Source organism: Tribolium castaneum, chromosome 4, assembly GCF_031307605.1.
Source record: "Tribolium castaneum strain GA2 chromosome 4, icTriCast1.1, whole genome shotgun sequence".
NCBI lineage: Eukaryota > Metazoa > Arthropoda > Insecta > Coleoptera > Tenebrionidae > Tribolium > Tribolium castaneum.
Genome location: NC_087397.1, coordinates 12,093,684 through 12,114,992, shown reverse-complemented (window position 1 = coordinate 12,114,992; position 21,309 = coordinate 12,093,684). Strand labels below are relative to the sequence as shown.

General features: G+C 42.7%; 1 protein-coding gene across 6 annotated transcripts in view; it reads right to left on the bottom strand.

Annotated features, from left to right (window-relative positions):
* Nucleotides 1–21,309, bottom strand: part of LOC655414 (probable JmjC domain-containing histone demethylation protein 2C) — a 71,047-nt gene that overhangs the window by 9,927 nt on the left and 39,811 nt on the right. For 3 of the 6 annotated variants that reach the window (XM_015982440.2, XM_015982443.2, XM_008202407.3), the window contains 4 exons: nt 3,221–4,352; nt 2,272–2,461; nt 2,056–2,208; nt 283–1,970 (listed from right to left, as the gene is read on the bottom strand). In XM_015982440.2, coding sequence (XP_015837926.2) covers nt 283–1,970; nt 2,056–2,208; nt 2,272–2,461; nt 3,221–4,352 — 3,163 coding nt within the window. The other 3 variants (XM_008202408.3, XM_008202409.3, XM_015982451.2) reach the window with 3 other exon arrangements.

Below are 21,309 nucleotides of genomic sequence, written 5' to 3'. Positions count from 1 at the left end.
AGGTACTCGTTAGTTTTTTAATTGTTTTATTATACTCAAACGGATTTCCGCAAGAAAAGAAAGAGGTGTTGAGCTGTTATCAATGATCGATAACCAATGAGAAACGTCAAGTGTGCTTAAAGAAAATTTTGACAAATGACAAGATAAAAATGGACAAAATGGTCCCAAGGGGGCTATGACACTAACATGAATCGAAATAACATGAGTTAAAGAGCAGTTACGAACAAATGGTTTTCACCACTGAAAAAGAGATTTAAGCACAATTATTTATTTCACATGTACCTGATACTATTGACTGCCATTGATCCAATCGAGTGAATCGAGTGTACTGGACTTTCTTTATTATTGGACGCCATGCTGATGGGCAAAGTGACGCAACTTCCGGATCCGGTCACTCCAGTCGTATCTTCTAAATCTTCCCCGGTGTGTCTTTGAAGCCACGCTTTCTTCAAATGTCGCACTGGATAACTGCTGGACTTTGTTGGTCCTGGACTATTTGACTTTTCCGAATCGAGACAGCTGGGCGGGATCGTTAGCTTGACAGGTGTGTTTGGCGCATCTATTTCCGGTTGGGTGGGGGGGTTCGGTGCCGGGCTATTACTAGTCGGTTGACTCGATTCGACACTAGATGGACGCACTGTTTCACTAACGTCACCACTGTCAATTGGACTATTTGAGGTTATTGGGGGAGTCCGATATGCTGCTGTGTTTACAACGGTGGTGATTGTGGTCGCGGCACTTGCAATTAAAGGACTCGGTTCACTCACACGTGCTAATTGTGGAGGTTGCGTCTCAATTCGGCGTTTTTTCGTCTCGAGACACACAGGACTGATTGACGAAACCGGCGTTGCTTTGCGTTTGGGGCTTACGGCCGGGTCGTACTTTGACACCCCCAGGTCCAAGGGTTGAGTTTGTACGGAGGGAGCACTGGGTATGTAGCGGGGGGCGGAGGCTGCCGTTGGGGGCGAGTTGCGCGAGGAAGCCTTCACCGGGTACCTGTCGTAGCGAGGGTCGGGGGTTGTCCGGCTGTGTGCAGGCGGGGGGCACGTCAAGGTCGGGGGGTTTTGGGGATGGGGCGGATGGTATTGAGACATTTGTTGATAGGGACTCGGTGAAACGGATGATGATAAGGGAGGTTTTGAGGTCAATTGGATCGGAGTTGAGGGTTCGTGACGGGTCACTGGGGGCCCAGCCGAAGGTTTGCCGTAGATGTGGTGAGGGGCCGGACTGCTCACTTTTGGTTTAGAGTTCGAGACACTTGAGACACTTGGTGATAAATACGCGGAGGTGGTATTTGATAGGAAGTAACTGCCTTTGGCCGCCGGTGGGTAAATCATTTGTGATTCGCTGCGGTATCTCAATTCGGGCGATGGGTGTTGTTGGGGGTGATGTGGCGACTGTCTTTGATGGTGTGGACTGGGTAATTGGTTCGATGGGCGATGGTGTGAAGTTTTGCCCAGATTTTGGGGTTCGAGGTTATGATGGGGGCTCGGTGTGTGTGATAAATGATGAGGTGATTGTACGGGACTTCTGTATTCGTACAAATTCCCTTTGGGGGGTTGACTTGCCGTCAAATAATGCGCCCCGATTAGTTTAGGACTCGGTGAATGAGCGATGGAGACCCGGGGCTCCAAATGGTGCGAATTCTTTCCTTCGTGTTTCACTATGACGGAATTTTTCATTTCGCTCATTAGAGGTGGAGGGTTTGATAACACTTCACGACTATCCATTGTACCTTTTGAGACGACGAGGGACTGGGAAGATTTATGATGATCGGATTTGCTCTTTGGTTCGTGAGGCGAAAATAACGGCGAATAGACGGGATATCCGAAAACGTTTACTTCACCTTTTTGGAGTGTCGCCGAATGCATTGTTGGCATTTTCTCCGAAGGTTTACTCGTCGGGACACGACTGTGCGCCGGCGGGGGTGGGTATTCGGTTTTCGTGGGGACACTCGGTGGACGCTGACTCTGTAAAAATAAATAGTCTATCTAGATCACCTCCAATTACTAGTTCAAATTAGTGGTTTTACTGTAATCAAATACATTCACTCACCGTCGTATAATACGCTCTGTGATCTCTTTCCGACCTCACAGCCAAATGTCTCGCATCTCCCCTCTGGTGAATTTCCTGTTCTACACGTTTTCTTTCCTCTTCGCTACTATTCGGCCTCGGTTGTGGCTGTCTAATCGGGTTCCAATGATCCCTCTGTAAATATCAAGCACAAACGTATTGATTTTCTAATTTAGTCGAATCAATAAAAACTCGTACCTTTTGAGCTTGCCGCAACGACTTTTCAAAATGATTTTTTAGGGCTTGCTCTTGACGTTCTTTCTCTTCACGATCTCGTTCTTGCTTCTCACGATCTCTTTCAGCTTTCTCGCGTTCCTGCCGCTCGCGTTCTAATCGTTCCTTTTCTTTCTGTTTCTCCAACTCACGCACTTCCTGATTCTGCCTCTCCCTGAAACAAATAATCGAGTTTTTACAACCCAAAAAAACCTAACAGTATCGAACTAATTAACATTGTAATTAGATAAACTAGAATAAAATCAAGACGGTTACTTAACCTACTTAATAATGGCTAGCTAACTACTGCCCATAAATAATAGTAAATTTTTTGCATTCGTTTTATTTATTGAGTAAAAGCAAAGCGAGCTAATCGCGAACAGAAATAAACTAATAAACTTGCGTAACGTTTCTTTTTGCATTTTCTAAACGCAAGCTTGCAGACTTTCTCAACTAATTCATGTTCTTTTTATCTACAAGCAAGAAACTGAATACAATTTAACTTTAACGTAATGTCAAGTCTCTACTTTGATTACAATTGTTTTAAAGTTGTTTTCGCTGAAAAAGAAAAACACTCACGAAACTCATTGCACCTGTCTAATCTTCGTGCGTAGCTCTTGTAAAAAAACTAAAAACTTTCTTCATTGATAAATACCGTTGCATTTTATTTTGGAAACACTATGAGTAATCCGTAAATGAAGCCGGCAATAACAATTATGATTTCAATTATGTGGTTGACAAAACATGATTACTGTTTGTTTTACTTAATACATAACGTAGGTCTTTTGTAGCACTGATTTTGTATAACCTTGTCTTTAGCAAAGCATGTTAACAAGCAAATTTTGTCATGTTTTGACGACTATTTTCACTTTTATGTTGGTGTATCGATATTTAGGAATAAAAAAAAAGAATTTTGTAATTTTTTTGTTCTAACCTGATGAGGGCGGCTCGTTCGCGCTCCCTCTCTAGCATCTCCTCGGTGGGGTGAGCGCCAGGTTGCGTGAGGAGATGCGCTCCGACGGAAAGCGGCGGATACCGCTGCTGCTGCTTCCATATGATGTCCAGGTGATGGGCGGCGGCAGCAGCAGCATGCGGGTAGAGGGTGGCAGGCGAGAGGTGGTGGTGTGGTGGTATCGGGTGCGGCGTCATGAGGGGCGGCGGCACGGGCGGAAACAATGACGCCGGATGCGTAGCGGTGGCAGAGGTGGGTGGCGGGCCCGAGGCGGCCGGCGTAGATGGGTGCGACATGAGCAGCGACTGGTGCTGCACGCTGTGTATGTGGCGGACGTGCGGTTCGGACTCCAACAGCAAGTTGGGGTCTCTCCACACGCGCACCGGTTCGGTGGCGACGGCTGTGTGGTGGCCTTGGGCCGGAATGAAGAGCGGCGACCGGTTCGTCGGCTGACTCTGGCTGCTATTCTGGGGCTCGTCGGACGAACTCAACGCACTCGAGCGCGATCCGGAGCGTTCATCGCCGCTGCTGGAGCGCAGAGAGCTCACGCCGGAGTCGGAGCGGTCATCCGGGAAGCGCAACGACGCGTTCGCGGAATCAGAGAGTTCCATCCTGCTGAAGGGCGAGGACGCGGACAGAGGTCCGTCATCGTCACCGCGGCTGGAGCCGATCTTTGTCGTCCTTTGGGCCACTATCACACAGTCGTCCTCCTCGCTGACTACGTCAGTTACCGCTCCAGACACCTGCATAGAAGCGCGCACTGAATCATCGTCGCGGACGGCTTCCGCGGGCACTAGTTGCACACTACTGCCGTTGCTCGTGTCATCTAAATCCTCACACTCGACGACGCTCGACTTTGATGCACCACACGACGAGCGTCTGCACGAAACGCTCTGCAGACAGTCCTCCACGCGGACTTCTACCTCTCGGAGTTTACTGTTGTTCGCTTCTTCTAAAACTTTCTTCTTACTTGACGCACCGCGATTGCACAAATTCTTTTTACGACTCGACTTATTCTCCAAATCTTCTTTTATAGCACCGAAATTGTGACGAGATTTTCCGGACGAACTTTCAGACTCACTTGGTTTGCGTTTCCGTGTCTTTGTTACAGAACCTGAAACGAAAAACACATTTCATTCATTTATTCGCTCGAATTACAAAAGAAACGTTATCTAACTTAAACGCAATCAATCAACAAGGCCACGGGCCGGATCTTGACAATTTTCTAGAAGGAGAATGATTGATTTTCGACCCAGTTTAGTGGTTAAATTGAAAACAAAAAATTGGTATTATTTAATGAATTGCTCAGTGATTAAGGCACTGAATAAGATAAGCGCCTGGTAACAACAAAACATGAGCACGACCGGAATCGATTAAAACATATTTAGCAAAACGGTCAATTTAGATTTCACGTAAAACCGGAAAACGCCACTTTACGATTAATTATACTTTCAACACAACAAACTGTTGGCAAAATCTCGGTTTCTGTTTTGATTACGGCTCTGACATCAACCAGAAATACACAATTATTCAACTCTAAGAATAGTTAATGTCCACATCGGTATTTATAAATTTGGAAGCCACTCAAATAATCCGAATTTTTCAGGTAGGTAATCCAACTCAATCGTTTGACGCAGACATATCGGTCGGTGTGACACGTGGGCGTCGACCAATCAACATACAAATTGTTCAAAAAACCACAATTCCATTGTGGGAGTCAGTCAGTGCGCGTGGGACGTAATAACGTTACTGAGAAAAGCATAAGAATCTTAAATTATTACATAAACAACGTTTCGCCAACACACCCACTATCACCAACCGAAAATAATAAAAAATCATGAACACGTCGACCTTGACATGAAAGTTTTAAGCATTTTCAACGAGGAAACCGGAGAAAGTCTGCTCATATCACGAAATTACTTTCACTTTCGTTAAATATCAACGGCCGAAATTTCTAAAGATGCGTTAATAACGTCAACGGCAGGCAAACGATCGGGTTCAAACAACTTTCAAACACACATTATAATGTGGCACCAATGCCTTTCATTATTACCGTTACACATTCGTGATTTGCACTGTTCCATCGACAGATGTTGCAAATTGCTCCAATTATCTACAGGTCGCTCTCAACTCAAGATAAAAGTTTTATTGAATCAGTGAGACATTAACTACGTAATGGAAGCTGATTTAATATTCCACATTATTTCGAAAACATCCAATAATCAAAACACAATAAATAATTTATGATGAGTTGGTTTAATATAACTCTGTCGAGTGCATCAGGCGGTGACAACAAAACCTTGAGACTGTTTCCTTACTTCAAGCCTTCCACTAACGTGACGGAAATACATAATGGCTCATTACAAAAGCGATAAAAATGTGTTATTTGCGTGTTTAAAAACGAAACAATGAACCTGATGCAAAACTGTTCGGTAAACAAATCGATTGTTCTACAATTATTGTCATTGAGCGCAATTACTTTTCCCGAAAGAAATTGGCACTACGTGGCGTAATGTCACGACTTTGCAAGATCATCTCTTCGATATGACTCACGACATGAATAATCATCGATCGCCAACAACACATGCCTCCAATTATGCGTCGAAACAAGTCAAAATTGCAAATTGTAGCGATGGTAAATAATGGATGACGAGGCGATAAGGCGAGTCCGACCGGTTCTTCACCTATATAACCGGTACTACTCGTTTAATTGCACCGACCCTATCGCTGGTGGTATTCTCGACATTTTCACAGCGGCAACGACCATTCAAAATCGTTATTGAAGTGAAGATGCGCGCAGGTAGTATTCATGAATGAATGGAGGTTTATTTGTTTCCTCCTTCGACAATTGTTACGTAACATTAGCACAATCGCTGAACTTTAGACCGAAAGTAGGTTTTACCATGGAGATGCTTCAATCTCTTCCTGATTTCTTATCGCATGAATCCATTATCGACGCGAACTGGACCGACTTTCACCACTGTGCGCTTCAAAGGTCACAATTCTTTCCAATGCAATAGCACGCAATTAATTGGCGCGGAATATTCCAACACAACGAAATTCCATTGTGTATAAACACAAATTATCGCTTGTTTTTATAACAAAACCACAAACAGCAATTAAACGCTTTCGCAGACGAAACTTGAAATAGCTCCAATTAGGACTGAATGACGTAATGATGGTCAAACCAGACTGCAAGATCAATGGCCGATGACAACAATAGGATGACCGTAACGAGATTCAAAGATATGTGAGTAACCAGGTCACACATTAAACTCCAGTGAGAAAAAAGATATTATTCTATTATGGTTATCGCGACGAATCCGTTCCGCCACGACATACCAAGCGTAGAAGAGCAGCACATTCTTCCCATCCCACACCATTGTTTGCGCGATTCGTAATTCTTTGCCGGAAGCAGAAACATTACCGATTTTCCCACAGTTCAAGGTCGCTGCGTTCCTTGGCCTGGCATAATGAGCCAAAAATTGATCATTTTGGTTCACTTAATAATGTGCATGTTGTACACACTCACTTCCTTCTAGCCTCGTCTATGACACCACCAGTTTGAAAGTAAACAATTTGCAGACACAACTGCGTACGTAATTACCAATTAGCATTATTTTGATTTTAATTGGTAAAATACTGGTGCTGGATTTTTACGCGATGACTAAATTACCGTAAACACTTATCGAGCCTGACTTTCTCCGTTACTAAATGCTAATTCGCCACGCATAAATAATCAATGTTAAATCTGAACGAGCCAATTTCCATTTATAATTGAGTCGGTGACAAACGACTTTTGTTAATTAAACCTCTCCATCGTAGAGGTGACTCGAATTTTGTCTTTGTCCTAAATATATCCAAGTGTCAAGGCTACAGACGACAAAGAAACGATTAAACTTGATTAGATAACTGCGATCTAGCGACAAACACTTCTCCTCCCTCCTGCGACGGCATGAGAAAGTAAATATTTTGACGGGAGGGTATATAGAATTTCAATTAGCGCCGCTCGAAATTTGCATAACGGGGGAATCCAGTGTGTAAAACCGGTCGATTTTTGCTGGCAAAGCAAGTCACCAGAGACGAACCAACTGCAGTCTGATTCAGCAGGCGTTACGGTCGCAGGAACACGGCGCGAGAGGCACGGAGGGGATCCTGCTGCTGCTGCTGCAGTCACTGACCTCCATTGGCTGAGCTACATTGCGTGATTGTTAAATTCGACCAATGATCGAAATAAACCGGAACGGCCGGCCATCTTCCAGTTTCGTTGTAATATTTGCTTAGTAGAAAGGGACCCGAGCGTGACCTACAAACGACTTTGGCGTCGAACGAACAAAGAGCAACCCTCGATCCTGCATCAATCAAAGGAGAAATCGGCCTGGCCTGAATCAAGCGGCGCACTAGCACTTTCACACAAAATGCACCACCTCCTGGACATGACACGGTCGCACACACCACGGCGCGGCGCTCATTCAATCACCCTCCACTTACCAAAAACTAAACCTATATGTATGTCCTTGAAGTAATCCACTTAGACACGACCGTTCCGTTCGACCACCAAGTACTGACTGAAGCCGAGAACGCGAGCCCGTTGCCGAGCGCGACCGAAACCTGCAACAAGTGATATCCGTGGGGTTCCGGAGCCGGAGCGTTGCGGCGACTTGACCGCCAACCAGTTAAACTGGTTGAAACGGCAATTTCGCAAAAAAATCGCCAAAACTAGGAATGTCCCCAATCGATAATTGTCCCCTAGCAGGAACAATAGGGCGGAAAGGTCAACGGCCACGTTCAACATGGCCGAAACAATGGCAACGCCAGCATTATTACTTGGGGAAGAAGCAACTCGACAGGTTCGAGGGCCACATTCCGGCGAGACCGACTCTTCCAAGAAACATTTTGGAACGGGTCCAGTGAAAATACTTGCGTGCAGTTAGTTCTATTTGCAAGCGTGCGTATTTTTTCCGCTCGTTAATCACGTGAAGGCGATTTTTCACACTGCAAACCGACTTTCCATTGTGCGACGTAATCAATTAACATCAGTTATGCGCTCGCGAATTGTTTGAGCAAAGGCACAGCCGGGTAAATATTGGATCGAAGACCGACCGTTTCACACCGAGAATAATTCCGGATTTATTGGCTCGTAAAATCCTTTCAAGGCTATAAAAGGCCCAAACAATGTAGACGCAGCAACCCCGGCGTTTGGCAAAAATTGCATAACAAACAATGTCCTTGACTCAATAACAAAATAATGGCAAAGGCTTGAACCCGAGCAGGCCGCCGTTCATGGAAGAGGCAAAAGTTGTTTACAACTCTGGTTTTTCGAAGCCACTTCCATATTTGTCTGCCATCAAACGAGTTTGGTGTGACGAGGATGACAATTAGCGAGTTCCAACGAACTCGAGCCCTCGAGGCTCGCTCATTGAATATGGATATAAACGTACATATGATTAATTAGCGACGCTGCGCCCAGTCGAGTCTTCTAAACATCTGCGGGCGAATTGGCAAAATGTTTGCTCCTGCTGCATCTGCGGCAATCAATATAATGACTGCGACCTCGGGGCCAAACATGCGCCGCCGCGCATTAAAATGTCTCCGACGAACACTAATTAAATCACCGAACTTTTCAACCAAAAACACTTCCACGATTAGATAAACCAAACACGAGACACTTGTTTATTAACATCCATATTTAGAATCGGCTACAAAACATTGCAAAAGAGATAAAAACGCCAGCGATAGCGCTGGTAAACAAAATAGTGGGCCAGAAAGAGCAAGGCTCAGGGTGACCTTGCAAGCCCCTGTATACGCCAGGCGCCCTTTTATTTGTGAAAAGGGACGGCGATAACGAACATCTGTACTCTCGCTGTGTGTGCAGTATAAACGAACGAGTATATACTTGATATTTATTGGCGTGCAGCTGTCGCCGGTGCCACCCACCTTACAGCAAAAACCGGTCGTTTTTTATTTTTAACGAACGCTCACAATGGCCGATTCGGCGACCTTCACGACCAAATAACTGTACGACAAAAATTTATCGCGCGATATAATTAATACGGTCACTCATCCGTTGGAAAATTTAATCACCGGCTAATCCTTATCTCCAAGGACAATACTTTCGTAGCTGATACATCACACAATGGCAAAAATGCCACTGCAGCGAATGGTTTATATAATAAGATGAGTCACTGGCTTACGTGGGACAAACGCACCAGTGACGAAAAGGCCGCTTTGTATGCAAATGCCATTCGAAGCGGCGCTTTATCTCGTCTTCCCTGTACCCAATTCCGGAGAAATTACACATAAATACGCCCAACGCATTGCGTTGTGGACACGCGCTCTGAATAGAGATGTCAAATTAATTTGCCGGCCACTGAACATTGCTGCAACATCGCGAAAATAAAAAAGATTCACTCGAGTGACAAATGCCAAAATAATTGACCGTTATGGAGCCTGAGCACCGATTTGTTGCACGACTTTCACAGTCCCACAGTGCGTCAAAAGCAAAACATTTTTGGACGTTCTAATGATACACTCGTCTCATCCACATTTATTTGGAGCATACGTCTGGCGGAAAAATCTCAGTTACAATAATTTTCACTTGAAAGAAAAAATTTGATGAGTGGCCCAAAACCCATTGATCAGTGCAATAAGTGGTGATTGGAATGAAACTTGGTTTTCTTTGTGCGAATCCGGCCATTTGCATTGCAGTCACGAGTTTCACCGTGGGACACGCATCCATATAAGCGGGGGTGGGCGAAATCGCAGCCGCGCCTTTGTCATCGTACAAACCAACAACAATTATTGTTGATGTATGCCAGAGTGGGTTCTCTTGAAACATTCCGTTCCAATTTCAATCGAGGCGGCATCCCGAAATTATTTACGATGAAAATTGTCTTTGCTGAAGCGTAGGCGGGAGGAATCCAATTAACGATGGCATGAAATATGAAAAAGCACTCGAAAAGTGCTCAATAAATCAGCGCCTCGTTTATAAATATCCCACTGATCGATACATTTGTCCCCTCCTGAATTTTTTCGATCAAATTCCTCGTGCTTACATAATACTAATACAAAGCGAGTTTTTGCGTGGTATGCGGCAGATGTTGGTGCACCTTTCGTGCACATGCGAGCAATAAATAGTCGGGGAAAATAAGGTAGCGAAAAAGTCCATACCGGCGGTGAAAGGTGAATCGAGACCACTCTGCTGCACCGTTATCTATTCCTGCAGCCGGAGGCGTAATCATTTTGCGACCTCTACTTATTAATTTCGTTATTATTAACCGGCCAGGTAGGCACTTGCGATGCAGGGGGGACACGCCCAGGAGAGTTGGCGGCGGAGGCGAGGCCCCGGTCTCCCGGGTTACTGACACAGCTTTGTATACTAGAACTGTCGTGCAGTTCTCCTTTAATGTGCGCCATCCTGCGTCATCGAAACCGTTTGGAACGACGCCAAATACCGACTCGTATATAAAACGGATAAAATAAATAACACGAGCGCTTCACACCGGGCCGTCACTCTTTCAAGTAATCGAAGTCGGCGACGCCTCTCGCCCGACGCACAATTATGCAATTACTGCCGTTTCGGCCCAACATAAACATCCGCCAGAATTGGCGGCGGCGGCGGCGTCCGGGCGCCGTTGCCTTGACAACGACGAGGGAGCGCCGCTTGTCGGGGTGGAAGAGCGCGCGTGGATGTGTGGGCCGCCGTTATATATACGTATGACATTGACAGTTGCCATGGTTACAAAACAACCCCGCCGCCGCCGCCGCGTAGATTGTTTGTGCGGCACAGACGGCAGCCGCCCCTCGCGTCGCTGCCGCCCTTTGATGTCGGCGGAAATTTCAAAGCGCCTTCCCTGGCGCGGGATTCCGGGTACTCGAGGGTCACGACAACTTTCAAGGCTGCAAGGGTTGATTCATCGGCCACCGCACGAAAAGGGGTGCACTTTGAATTTTCGGGGCGGGCGTCGGTAATTGTTCTGAACATTAAATTTGCAAAAATGAACACAGCCCGATTGCCTTCAAAACGGGGGAAACCCGAACAGACGTAAATTGTCGACCTCGAATGGAGGAATCAAATTGGATGCTCAACTCCGCACACACGTAAATAAATAATTATAATCCCGAGTCGACAGATGCTCTCCTCGCTGTAATCAGACTGGTTTGTGTCGAGTTATTTTAATAGACGTGTGGAAACATTATTTTAATAGGTTTGTGTTTGAAATTCAGCGTTTCAAGGTTATCTGTCTTCTTCCCTTGACAAATCCGGTGTTTTTTATCGTCGGAACCGCTTCCTGAGTGAAATAATAACCGCCATTGACGATAATGCTGTAGTGTGAAATTGCGAGTTTATGCAAAGGTGTTGTGGTTTTGGAGCTGTGCCAGCAGGAAATTAGAAACTTAATTCTCGTATCATCGGGTCTGTGAATCGACTTTCTTTGAGTTTAGAGGAATTTGCCATTGACATTAGATTATGGCCGGACCTAACGTAACTGTAATGGATGGAATCAGCGGTGCGGATAATGTTATCTGGCCGACGTTATGCAAATCGACAGACTTGTGACATTTAAAAACTGGTTCTAATGTGCTATTTTGTTTAAGTAAAAAGCACGTTAACATAAATTTCCAATATTATCAGAGGTCGTGCCCCGTAATCGTTAAAAGACATGCGTATTTGGCCGCATCGAATCCAATCGTTGTTAGCGCAATAATCGCGGATGTCGTCTATAAATAAAACCCGTATCGAATGGACTTTCTTTTGTCTTGTCATGTCAATTACCTCAGACGGTTATGCAAAAAAGCGTGACCAAACGAACGCCGGGGTGTTCTCTTCCAGGGAAGTCGTCAATTAGACGGGAAGAGAAAAACTCATTTACGCAATTACATCCATCCGGACGCTCGTTACTCACGTCTTTAACCTTCAATTCCAAAGTGCAAAGTCAGTCAGTCACTAATGATATTCCTAAAAAAACATCACCAGCATCTCTGTCTGGTATGGTAATGTGGTTTACGGACTTTGCCGATTCACGTTTCTGTTTAATTTCGATTGATGGAGTTTGCTGAAGTTGCAAAACCAAATTTTCCCAACTTTACGGCGACCTCATAAACTCGCTCGCTGCGTGGGAGAGGAGAGATAGCGGCATCGAATGCATCGCAGACGATGTTATTTATAGGACGATGTCTGCGTCCATAAGCAAAATTTACTGCCGAAACCAAATCAAGGTTATCCCTTTAGCCATCAAGGAAAAGTTCGTTGACTCGGCTTGCTGCAGCCCCATTGAATTTTTTACTAGTCGAAGAGGCATTGAATAATTCAGTCACCTGTCTGGTCGGTGGTTGCCCCTTGTGCGCGGGCTGAAGTCGCATTCCATCGACACATGTTGCCCTATGCCCCCCTAAACCGGATTGTGCGCCATCACCTGCTCCTTCTCAAGCTAGAGGGATTAAGCCGACAGCTGTTTCCGTGCCCATGTGGACACTTGAATAGTCCAACAGACAAACAACATCCTGGTTTGAAGAGGAGGATCGTCGATATTCAACGCATGCCTTCGACGGAGGTGACTATTATGGCACTTTAATATTGATGAGGGCTGATTCATTCAAATTCACGTTTCGACGACGACTCCATTTGCATACGAGAATTGTGTTATTTTCGTGACGGCTCGCAATTCGCTTCGATCGAAAACACCGCAAGGTCATTCCAAGGGCAAAAGCTACAGTTTTAAACTTCATTCTTTGGTGACGCAACGCGTCAAGAGACAAACTTAATTACCGTCAAGTTGAAAACTGGGAGAAAAAGTTGGACAACGAGGCGAGAAACTTTTATCAGTTCGACACGACTTGCAAACTTTGTAGTAGTAAAAGTTGGCGTGGCGTTTATTTTTAATCCTAGAGCGAAAAGAACGACCAGCAACGCTTTGGTTAACGGTGTCCTTTGTGCTTCCACCATGAAATTACACCATCGAATCTGTTTCACTATTATCATTATTGGGTCAGCCGTAATGACTAAGCTTTTCCTTTATGCGGGCCAATGTTTCACCATAAATCTTGTATTCCAGCACGCAAAGGGACAACCGAGATAATACGTTTCTTACCTGAAGCTCAGGTAATTTATTTTTTGTGAACCCGAGTGGTGTAAAAATTTACACAAACCGCAGGGTTTCACTCAGATTAAGACCAAGGACAATAATAATAAATCGCATTATCACTTCAATTGCTTGCTTTCCATGAAAATTAACATGAACTTGACCCGATCTATGAACGGAAAAAACGTGGCCTTGTCGAAATCTATTTATAGAATCGTGTAATTTATCTAAATGGAGCCGATGATAAGCGATTAACAATAACACAACTGTTGCGTAACGTAAAAAAATTGCAACCTCATTTAGCCGAATAATTGGTACTTGTCGCACCAAGGATAAACAGGACACTAAACTATTCGTTTCACGAAACCGAAAGTTGAATGAATAATTGAATAAGTGGGGCCATAAATAATGCACCAGTTTATGGATGCATCCAGGGCAGCAAGTTTAATATTTCATATTTATTAATTACCGAGCGTAACGTCTACAATTTATGTGAACCGAAGAATTTTCATTATTCCAACGAAAAATGCAAATTTGCGAAATTTGCATTGTTAGCCAATTCTAATTAATTCAGAATACATGATTATCTAACACATTCCTACCAGCGTATATGGATGTGAATTGTGTAGCGATGAGAACTAGTTTGAATAAAAGTCAAGGTGAAAATCAGCGCTTGATCCTACAACTCAATTTTATCAATTTCCAGGCACCACACCAAAATGAACTTTATTAGAAATCCACGTTTCGCGTGCACCTGATTCAGTTCGTTGCAGTTTTATTGAGTAATTATAAACTTTTTATTCGATAATTGTATTAGTGAAAGGCGTTTAATTGCGGGCAATTCCGTCGCGAAAAATGCCAAAAAGTCTTGGGAACTTTCACGGAAAACCTTGACTTGCGATTTAATTTCATTGTTAATCACAATACCACCCACAACGATAATGTACAGAATGTAAACAATACATTATGAAATGGAAAAACTCCCGATAACAAAGACGCCAACGTTCGAATTTGTAATAAATCATGTGGGCAATTAAGCAAATTGTCCAAACCATCACAAGGACAGTGGGAGAATTCGGACGATAATAATCAAGCAAATTATCGCATCGGAAATAACTTCACAATGACACTGTTACACTTTCTGATTAGCGAAAAATCATTTGACGCATTCGTGTTATCTGCTAATTGCACTATGGGATTAAATGATAAGTACTTTCGATCCACGTCGAGTAGAGTAAACAAGCCATAAGTTTATTTGGTTTTCGGGTCATAAATTTTTACCTAATGAAACAAAACACGTTTCATTCAGTGTAATTTTAAAATTAGACCGTGTTTTCGCCGTTTACTGTTTATTCATCCTTCAAGCTTAGTACACGACGGCACGTCATTAATCTTATCACACACACTGTAGGCGGGAAGTTTTGCAAATCATTTAACTTTATGGATGGGGTAGGGCCCCCAGTTTATTAATTCTGCGAGGGATTAAAAAATTTAAATTATTTCCGTCTCGTAATTTACCTGCGCAACTTTAATCAATCATTTAACAAAACAAGTTCTATTTTCTCGTCGATTCCTCCATCCACATTCCAACCCCAATTATTGCAGAATCGTGTGACTCAGCGCGTGCACGGGTTGGTCGCCATGGCAACCCCCATCCCTTACTATCATCAGGGACTAAAACAGGAACAATAATTCGGGCGGTATTTGATTCTTTCGGAGCAACCGTAGTCGAGTCACAAACCTAGTTTATGTGCTGGAATATCACAAACAAGGTCGCATTGTTTTCCACACAAGCGCATAATCGGTGTTTGCAAATGTTTATCATCTCGTTTATATATTTTTTTGTTTGTGTAGTGTATGGCATGACGCAACTGGTAAAGTAATTACGACTCGTCTTTGTGTGTATATCTCGATTGACAGTTCCTGTTGTTATTATTAACTCTTTGTTATCGATATGCAATGCACTTTCGATTACACGTTTGTAGAAAATGACTGTCAATTAAATAAATTGCCGGCAAGGTTTTCTAGTTTAAAAACATGCAGCGACAAGTTGCATGCCCACGTTCAGAGTCGAGTGTCTTAATCAAGCTGAATGGATTATGGAAATCCGAGATTCACAAAGGAATTTGATGCAGAGGGCGCAAAATTCTCACTGGAAAGTTTAATATGTCGGTTGCATGCTCCACTGGGAGTTTTCCAACAAACTGATACTGCCAACAATAACGTAACAGCACAATGAACAAGAGAGCGCCCGAATTATTATTCGACTGTGTTTAAAACACGGAATCAACTTGTACAAAGTGTTTGTTTGCCGGCTTAAATTAAACAAACCTGCACTCAAAGTCAACACAACGAAAAAATACACAGAAACAACCTCCAGAGGCAACCTTATTAATACCTTGCTGATAATTGAAGCCGAATTGTGTGGCACTTTGCCGACGCACGAACCGTTAAAAATTTATGCTTTCTACTCAAGTTTGGAAACGTTTGTTTTTTGCATTAATTTGCGCACTGAAACAATAACCTTATTTAGAACACAATGGGTAACATTTTCCGTTTCGAGATTACACATTCCGTCCAATTAGGATCGAACAATTTCATCATAATTAAGTTTCGTCGTAAAATCACTCATGAGACCACACAACTTTTCGCGAATTCGACCATTCAAAAACGCCGCCATCTGCATTCCAGACACAGCTCTCCGGCCCCGTATTATTATTATACATTCACAATAAAGCGCGATGCGGTTCCTGCAGCTCCTGCATATAAATTAAATCGTTGTGTATGTTCTCTCTCCGGTTATTTGCTTTCGTTGGCCGACCTTTGCGAGCAACCTCCGGGCTGTATTTATCATTATTCAGGTTACAGCCAAGTCGAGGAGGAGCAGAGCAGCAGGTAAACGAAACCGGCCCTCGGGTCTAATCATCGTCCAAGGTCGACAACCCTTCCAAGTAGCCTTGATTAATCAACGATGGGGTCTTATCGAAATCGCCAATTATTAATTTCCTGTTCTTATTCAAACACAAGATAAAAATTACACATTATAAACAATTTGGGTTATCGCTGTGGCAATATTTGTTATCGCTGTTGAAAATCTCCTGATATTTCGAGGGAGTTGACGCCCGCTCCGAGTGACCGATAAAGGGCCACTAGACCCTTTTCAAAGGGCGCTCTGTCATGCGAACTCTCATTCATGATTAATGACCACCACACAAGGGCAAAGCCAAGTAATAAAATCACGTAAAAACATAAAAAACGAGTTTACATCCACTTGATCTTGACTTACCTTACGTGGTTTATTGAAGAATTTATCATAAAACAACAAGACCAAGGCAAACTCGGCTTGGGTGCCATCACAGCGTGACCTTGCAGCCGAATCATTTTACAACAATTGGTAAATCACGATTTGAATGGAAACTAGGCTAAATGTAACTGTTTTCGCTCCACAAAAACTATCAATAATTGTGTAATTTTAATGCACTAATTGTTACCGAAAAAATCCAGCTCCTCACTGCACGATGTTTCGGTCTGTTAACCGGATTAATCCCCAATTATTGTTGTATCTTAAGGAGCTTTTACTTTCAAACGTCCGTCAAGCGTTAAATAAATCACTTTCGTTTGGATTTTTCGCGAGTTTTGAACGTTTTCCGACTTTTCTCAACACGTGCACCGCCTCTGAACCTCCATCCGGGCACGAAGAAGCACTAAATCAATAGCGCAATCTCTGCTCTGGGCGGACGGCACGGAAAATAGCTTAGCGGTACATAATGGCCCCTTGGAATGGGCGGCTTCCTCCTCCAGAACCCGATTCAGCTTTAATTAGAACTGCAATTCTGTTTGCACTAGCGCTAAAGCCGAGTAAATCGACTTTGGATAACTTTAATTTGTCATAAAGGGGAGAAAAAGCTTAATTATTAAAAAGCTGCGTCAGAACGTTTAAAAATTTATGGGAAACGCTTTGACGAAAGTAATAATGATTTGAAGAAATATGCTGAATGAAGTAGGTCAAGTCAATACACAAGTTGTTCGTTTGCATTATTCATTAGTTTATTAACAACAAACTGTAAATTTTTTAGTGCGACAAAAACTGCATGCTTACAAGTCGTGCTTTCCAGGGAAAATTGGATAAAATGCGCGCGAGTTGGTCGTTTGTTTTTCTTGCACGAAATATTCAAATTAAATTGACTCTAATAGTGTAGTTGGTAATCTCTTCGTAATCCGGTAGCTTAACTGTTTACAAAGCGCCATCAAGAGTTTTCGGTTAGTTTTAATCGAGGTTTTAATAACGCCATAAAAGAGACAATCCTCGGCATCTCGGAGTGAATTCTGTTCCGTTTTTGTGCGGCCTGGCGAAGCTATTAATGCCATTAGTTGGTAACAAAGCCGCTCATAAATAACGCGGAACTATTCACAACCCAACCCCCACAATAGATATTTTAACCTGAGACTTGTACATGTAACACATGTCGGTAGAAGAGAAGACTGATCATATTACAGGATATAGGCGGGAAACCCGTTAGCTGCAAATCCCGTTAACAGTTAATGGGCAAAAAACTAACCATCATCGTCAAAAATCGTCTTTTTGCACTGGCTCCTCCTACGAGCAATAATGGGTCAAATTGACTCAAATAACGACAAAAACAGTGAAACCGACGTCATAACGGTTTTTTCCAACCGCCCTCGCACAAACAACCCCAGAGTCGGGAACGTGACGTCGGTTTTTTCCTCCCGAGACAATTTAAACGAGGATATAACGACGACTTAACCATTTCGGTCACGTTCGAGCTCCATGTAACAGGATTCAAATATGTAGCACTTCAATTATGGTTAATTGGAATTTACAACTGATATTAACGTGGAAGCGTCGTACAGGAATTTACAACCATAAACAGCAGTCGATGAGACGACGACTTTTTTATCCTCTCTTGGCAAATTAACAAATGTCGGAAAATCATAGAGCGCCTCAAGGGCATCTCAATAACACTCACAATTTCTCAAGTGCTCCTGATCGTATCTCGATTCGGGCTCAGCTTGATGGATAGTAGAACACACTCGTCTAAAGATCGAGATTCCCAGGTAAGAAAGAAAAAAACTCGTCGGGTGGAAAATTTCGTCTTTTTTAATTGAGGTCGGGAATCGAGAAGATATGGGTGTCTTGTGGCGGCCAACCTTGACTGCCGGTAATGGTAAGATCGTGATGTTGGAGGTGCCCATCCCGATAGCCTGGGGACAATCAGGTCCGTGGTTGTTGCTCCTTTGTTGAGGATCGCATAGTCACGGTTACGTTAATGGCACTTGCTATTGTATGCCGCTTCGAGACCATTATTATTGCTGCAACGGCGGCACAACTCCACGATCGATCTAATTACCATTCAGCGTGCGTTGCCAACAAAAAAAAAAACAGAAAAAACGACCAGACACGAGGACGACATAAAGCGGACGCAAGCTGACGCAATTTTCGCAAAAGAAAAACATCCACAATTGTTATTTTTATCGAGGAAGACGCTCATGCCAACCGAGCTGAAAATTCACTTAAAAAATTATTCAGCCGCTTTTGCATTTTATTTATTGGCACATTCAGAAACCCAGCTATTTTGCGAAGGTTCGGCAAAAATAAACCGAGAACTCGACGAGTTTTTGGGATAAAAAGCAGTTTTTTGGGTCTTGAACCATCAGAACATGAAATCACTAAATTACTAATATCATGTCATCTTTCCATTTTCCGGGCGTTTAAAACGCTGTTCAAGCAGAGCAATTATTTTTAGACATTTCGTTTGAAATAGCGAAAACGTCACCAATTGGTGTTATATTGCCTCATTTTTTTTCTTCTTATTGTTTCGAGAGATGGATCTGAGAGCCAGTTTAAGAAGAACATTTTAATTGCAAGCAAATTTTAATTCGAGATTAACTTGCATTTTAATTGGCAACTTAATTTAAATTAGTTTAATTCTGAATTAAATCTTAATTTCGCTTTCTGTAAACCGATTCTTAGGACCGGTTTATAGAAGCGGCATCTCGCAATTAAATGCGTGATTAAATGATCACGTGATCAAATTGAGCATATTTGATAGGTCTATTCGCGTTGTTCACTTTTAACAACGAATTAAAATTTGATGAAGCTTTCTACAAACTAGTACTTAGAGTCTGTTTACAGAAAGCAAAATTAATTTAATTTAATTGTAATTAAAATGTTCTGTAAACCGGATCTAAATCTACAAGGTGGGCAACCTTATCGCGCACCTAAGAAAATCGCGATATCTAATTAAATAAAAAAATATTGCACTTTACACACCTGACCTGAGAAAGGTATCTCCCCTAATTTTTTGGTAATTTTTCACTTGCAGATAAAAATAATAATTAAAAAATGTAATTTTTGACCAAAAAGTCAAATTCTAAATGTTATACTAAAGCACGCGTATTCACTTCAGATAATTGTTTACAAAATTAGCGAAGAAAAATACCAGTCAGATTTGGAATTAAACGCACTTTTACATTTTAACTTTAAAAATTATTTTTATTTATGAGTTCCTACTTGTGGCGTCGTAAATTTAGGTGACAATGTGAACTGTAATTGGAGTAAGATTGTAAAAGATTTCGTTGGGATATTTCAATGTAGCCATCAGTTTTATTGCAAGACTGTAAATAAGGAGCTTCAAAAAGTTCAGCTACTGGTAACTGATCCGTTTGTTGGCAAATTCTACCATCTTCTAATAAATCACGCGTCTAGTTTGCGTCTAAATAAAAAAGACCGATTATTTAACCAACCAAGTAAAAATTTTTAATTCTGATACCAGCGTTTGATGGGCTAGCAGGTAAGGATTCATTTGGTCTAAAAACTTTGTAGTTAAATTAACAGTTAGTGCCCAAATACTCACAAAACTGCTACGACTTTATTTATTAACAAAAAAATTTAATAAAAATCGAGAATGGTCCTTATCAGTGTACAGGGTGGTGTGTAAAATTTCAGGATTTTTATTTCATTAGAAGTCGCGATTTTCTTGGGTGTGCGATAAGGTTGCCCCACCCAGTATAAGAGCCCACAACGGTTTTTAGCGCCACCTCCAAAAAGCCAAGCCTGCACTAATTATTTTTTTATTATTATCAGTGCGATCATGATTATCTTATCAATTCTACAACTCTATTTTTTAAAAGGGAACCCGAAAATCAATCTTGTGTCAAGATCCGTGTCTGATAAACATATTTTGGCTTCCGGCTGGTTCGCCGAAAGCCTCTCCATTATTTACAGCGTTTTAATTATCGTGTGTGTATCGTAGGCGTTAGAGTTTTTTCCCCTTCTTAATCCTATTGCATTATAAATAAACACAAAGTTGGCAGGGGTCTGGCATAGTCAAAGGAAATTCCGGTAGTTAACGCATAAATCGTACCAGTTTGATGTTTAAGTATCGTCGTTGGTTTTGGCCGGAAGCCAAACAAACGACGATCGGCTGAAGCATCAGACAAGTGAACGTCACGCATCATGCGTTGTCGTTCGAATGGCGGGCACATGGCGTGTCACGATTGGTCTCAAGTGTCTTAACCTTGAGTGTCATTGGGGCCATAAAAACGATTCCTCACAATTACCTCGTCCATCACGAGATTATGGATCGCATCTATCATCATGCGCGGTTAACACATTTTTTTTTGACAAGACAATTAGAAAGGAAGTGAGAAAAAGTCGCAAGTCAATAAAATAAACAAGTGTTTTTTGGCGCGTAGGCGCCGACCGTTCGTTCGCAGACGAGGACGGGCAATCGTTCCGAAACGCAATAAAAGAGGCCATATATTTTCGACAAACACTTCGATCCCTTGGAACCTCCCGCTGCGCGAGCATCTGGCCCTAGATCCTCCTCTGGAATCTTTATTTTTCAACACAACTAAAAATATCGGAAGAGTTGTGAGAACAACAGCCACGCTTCACCGAACACGAATAAACGGTCGGCCATTTTGTCTTTAATTGCAATCGAAACTGACCCCGAGTCAGGGTCAAAA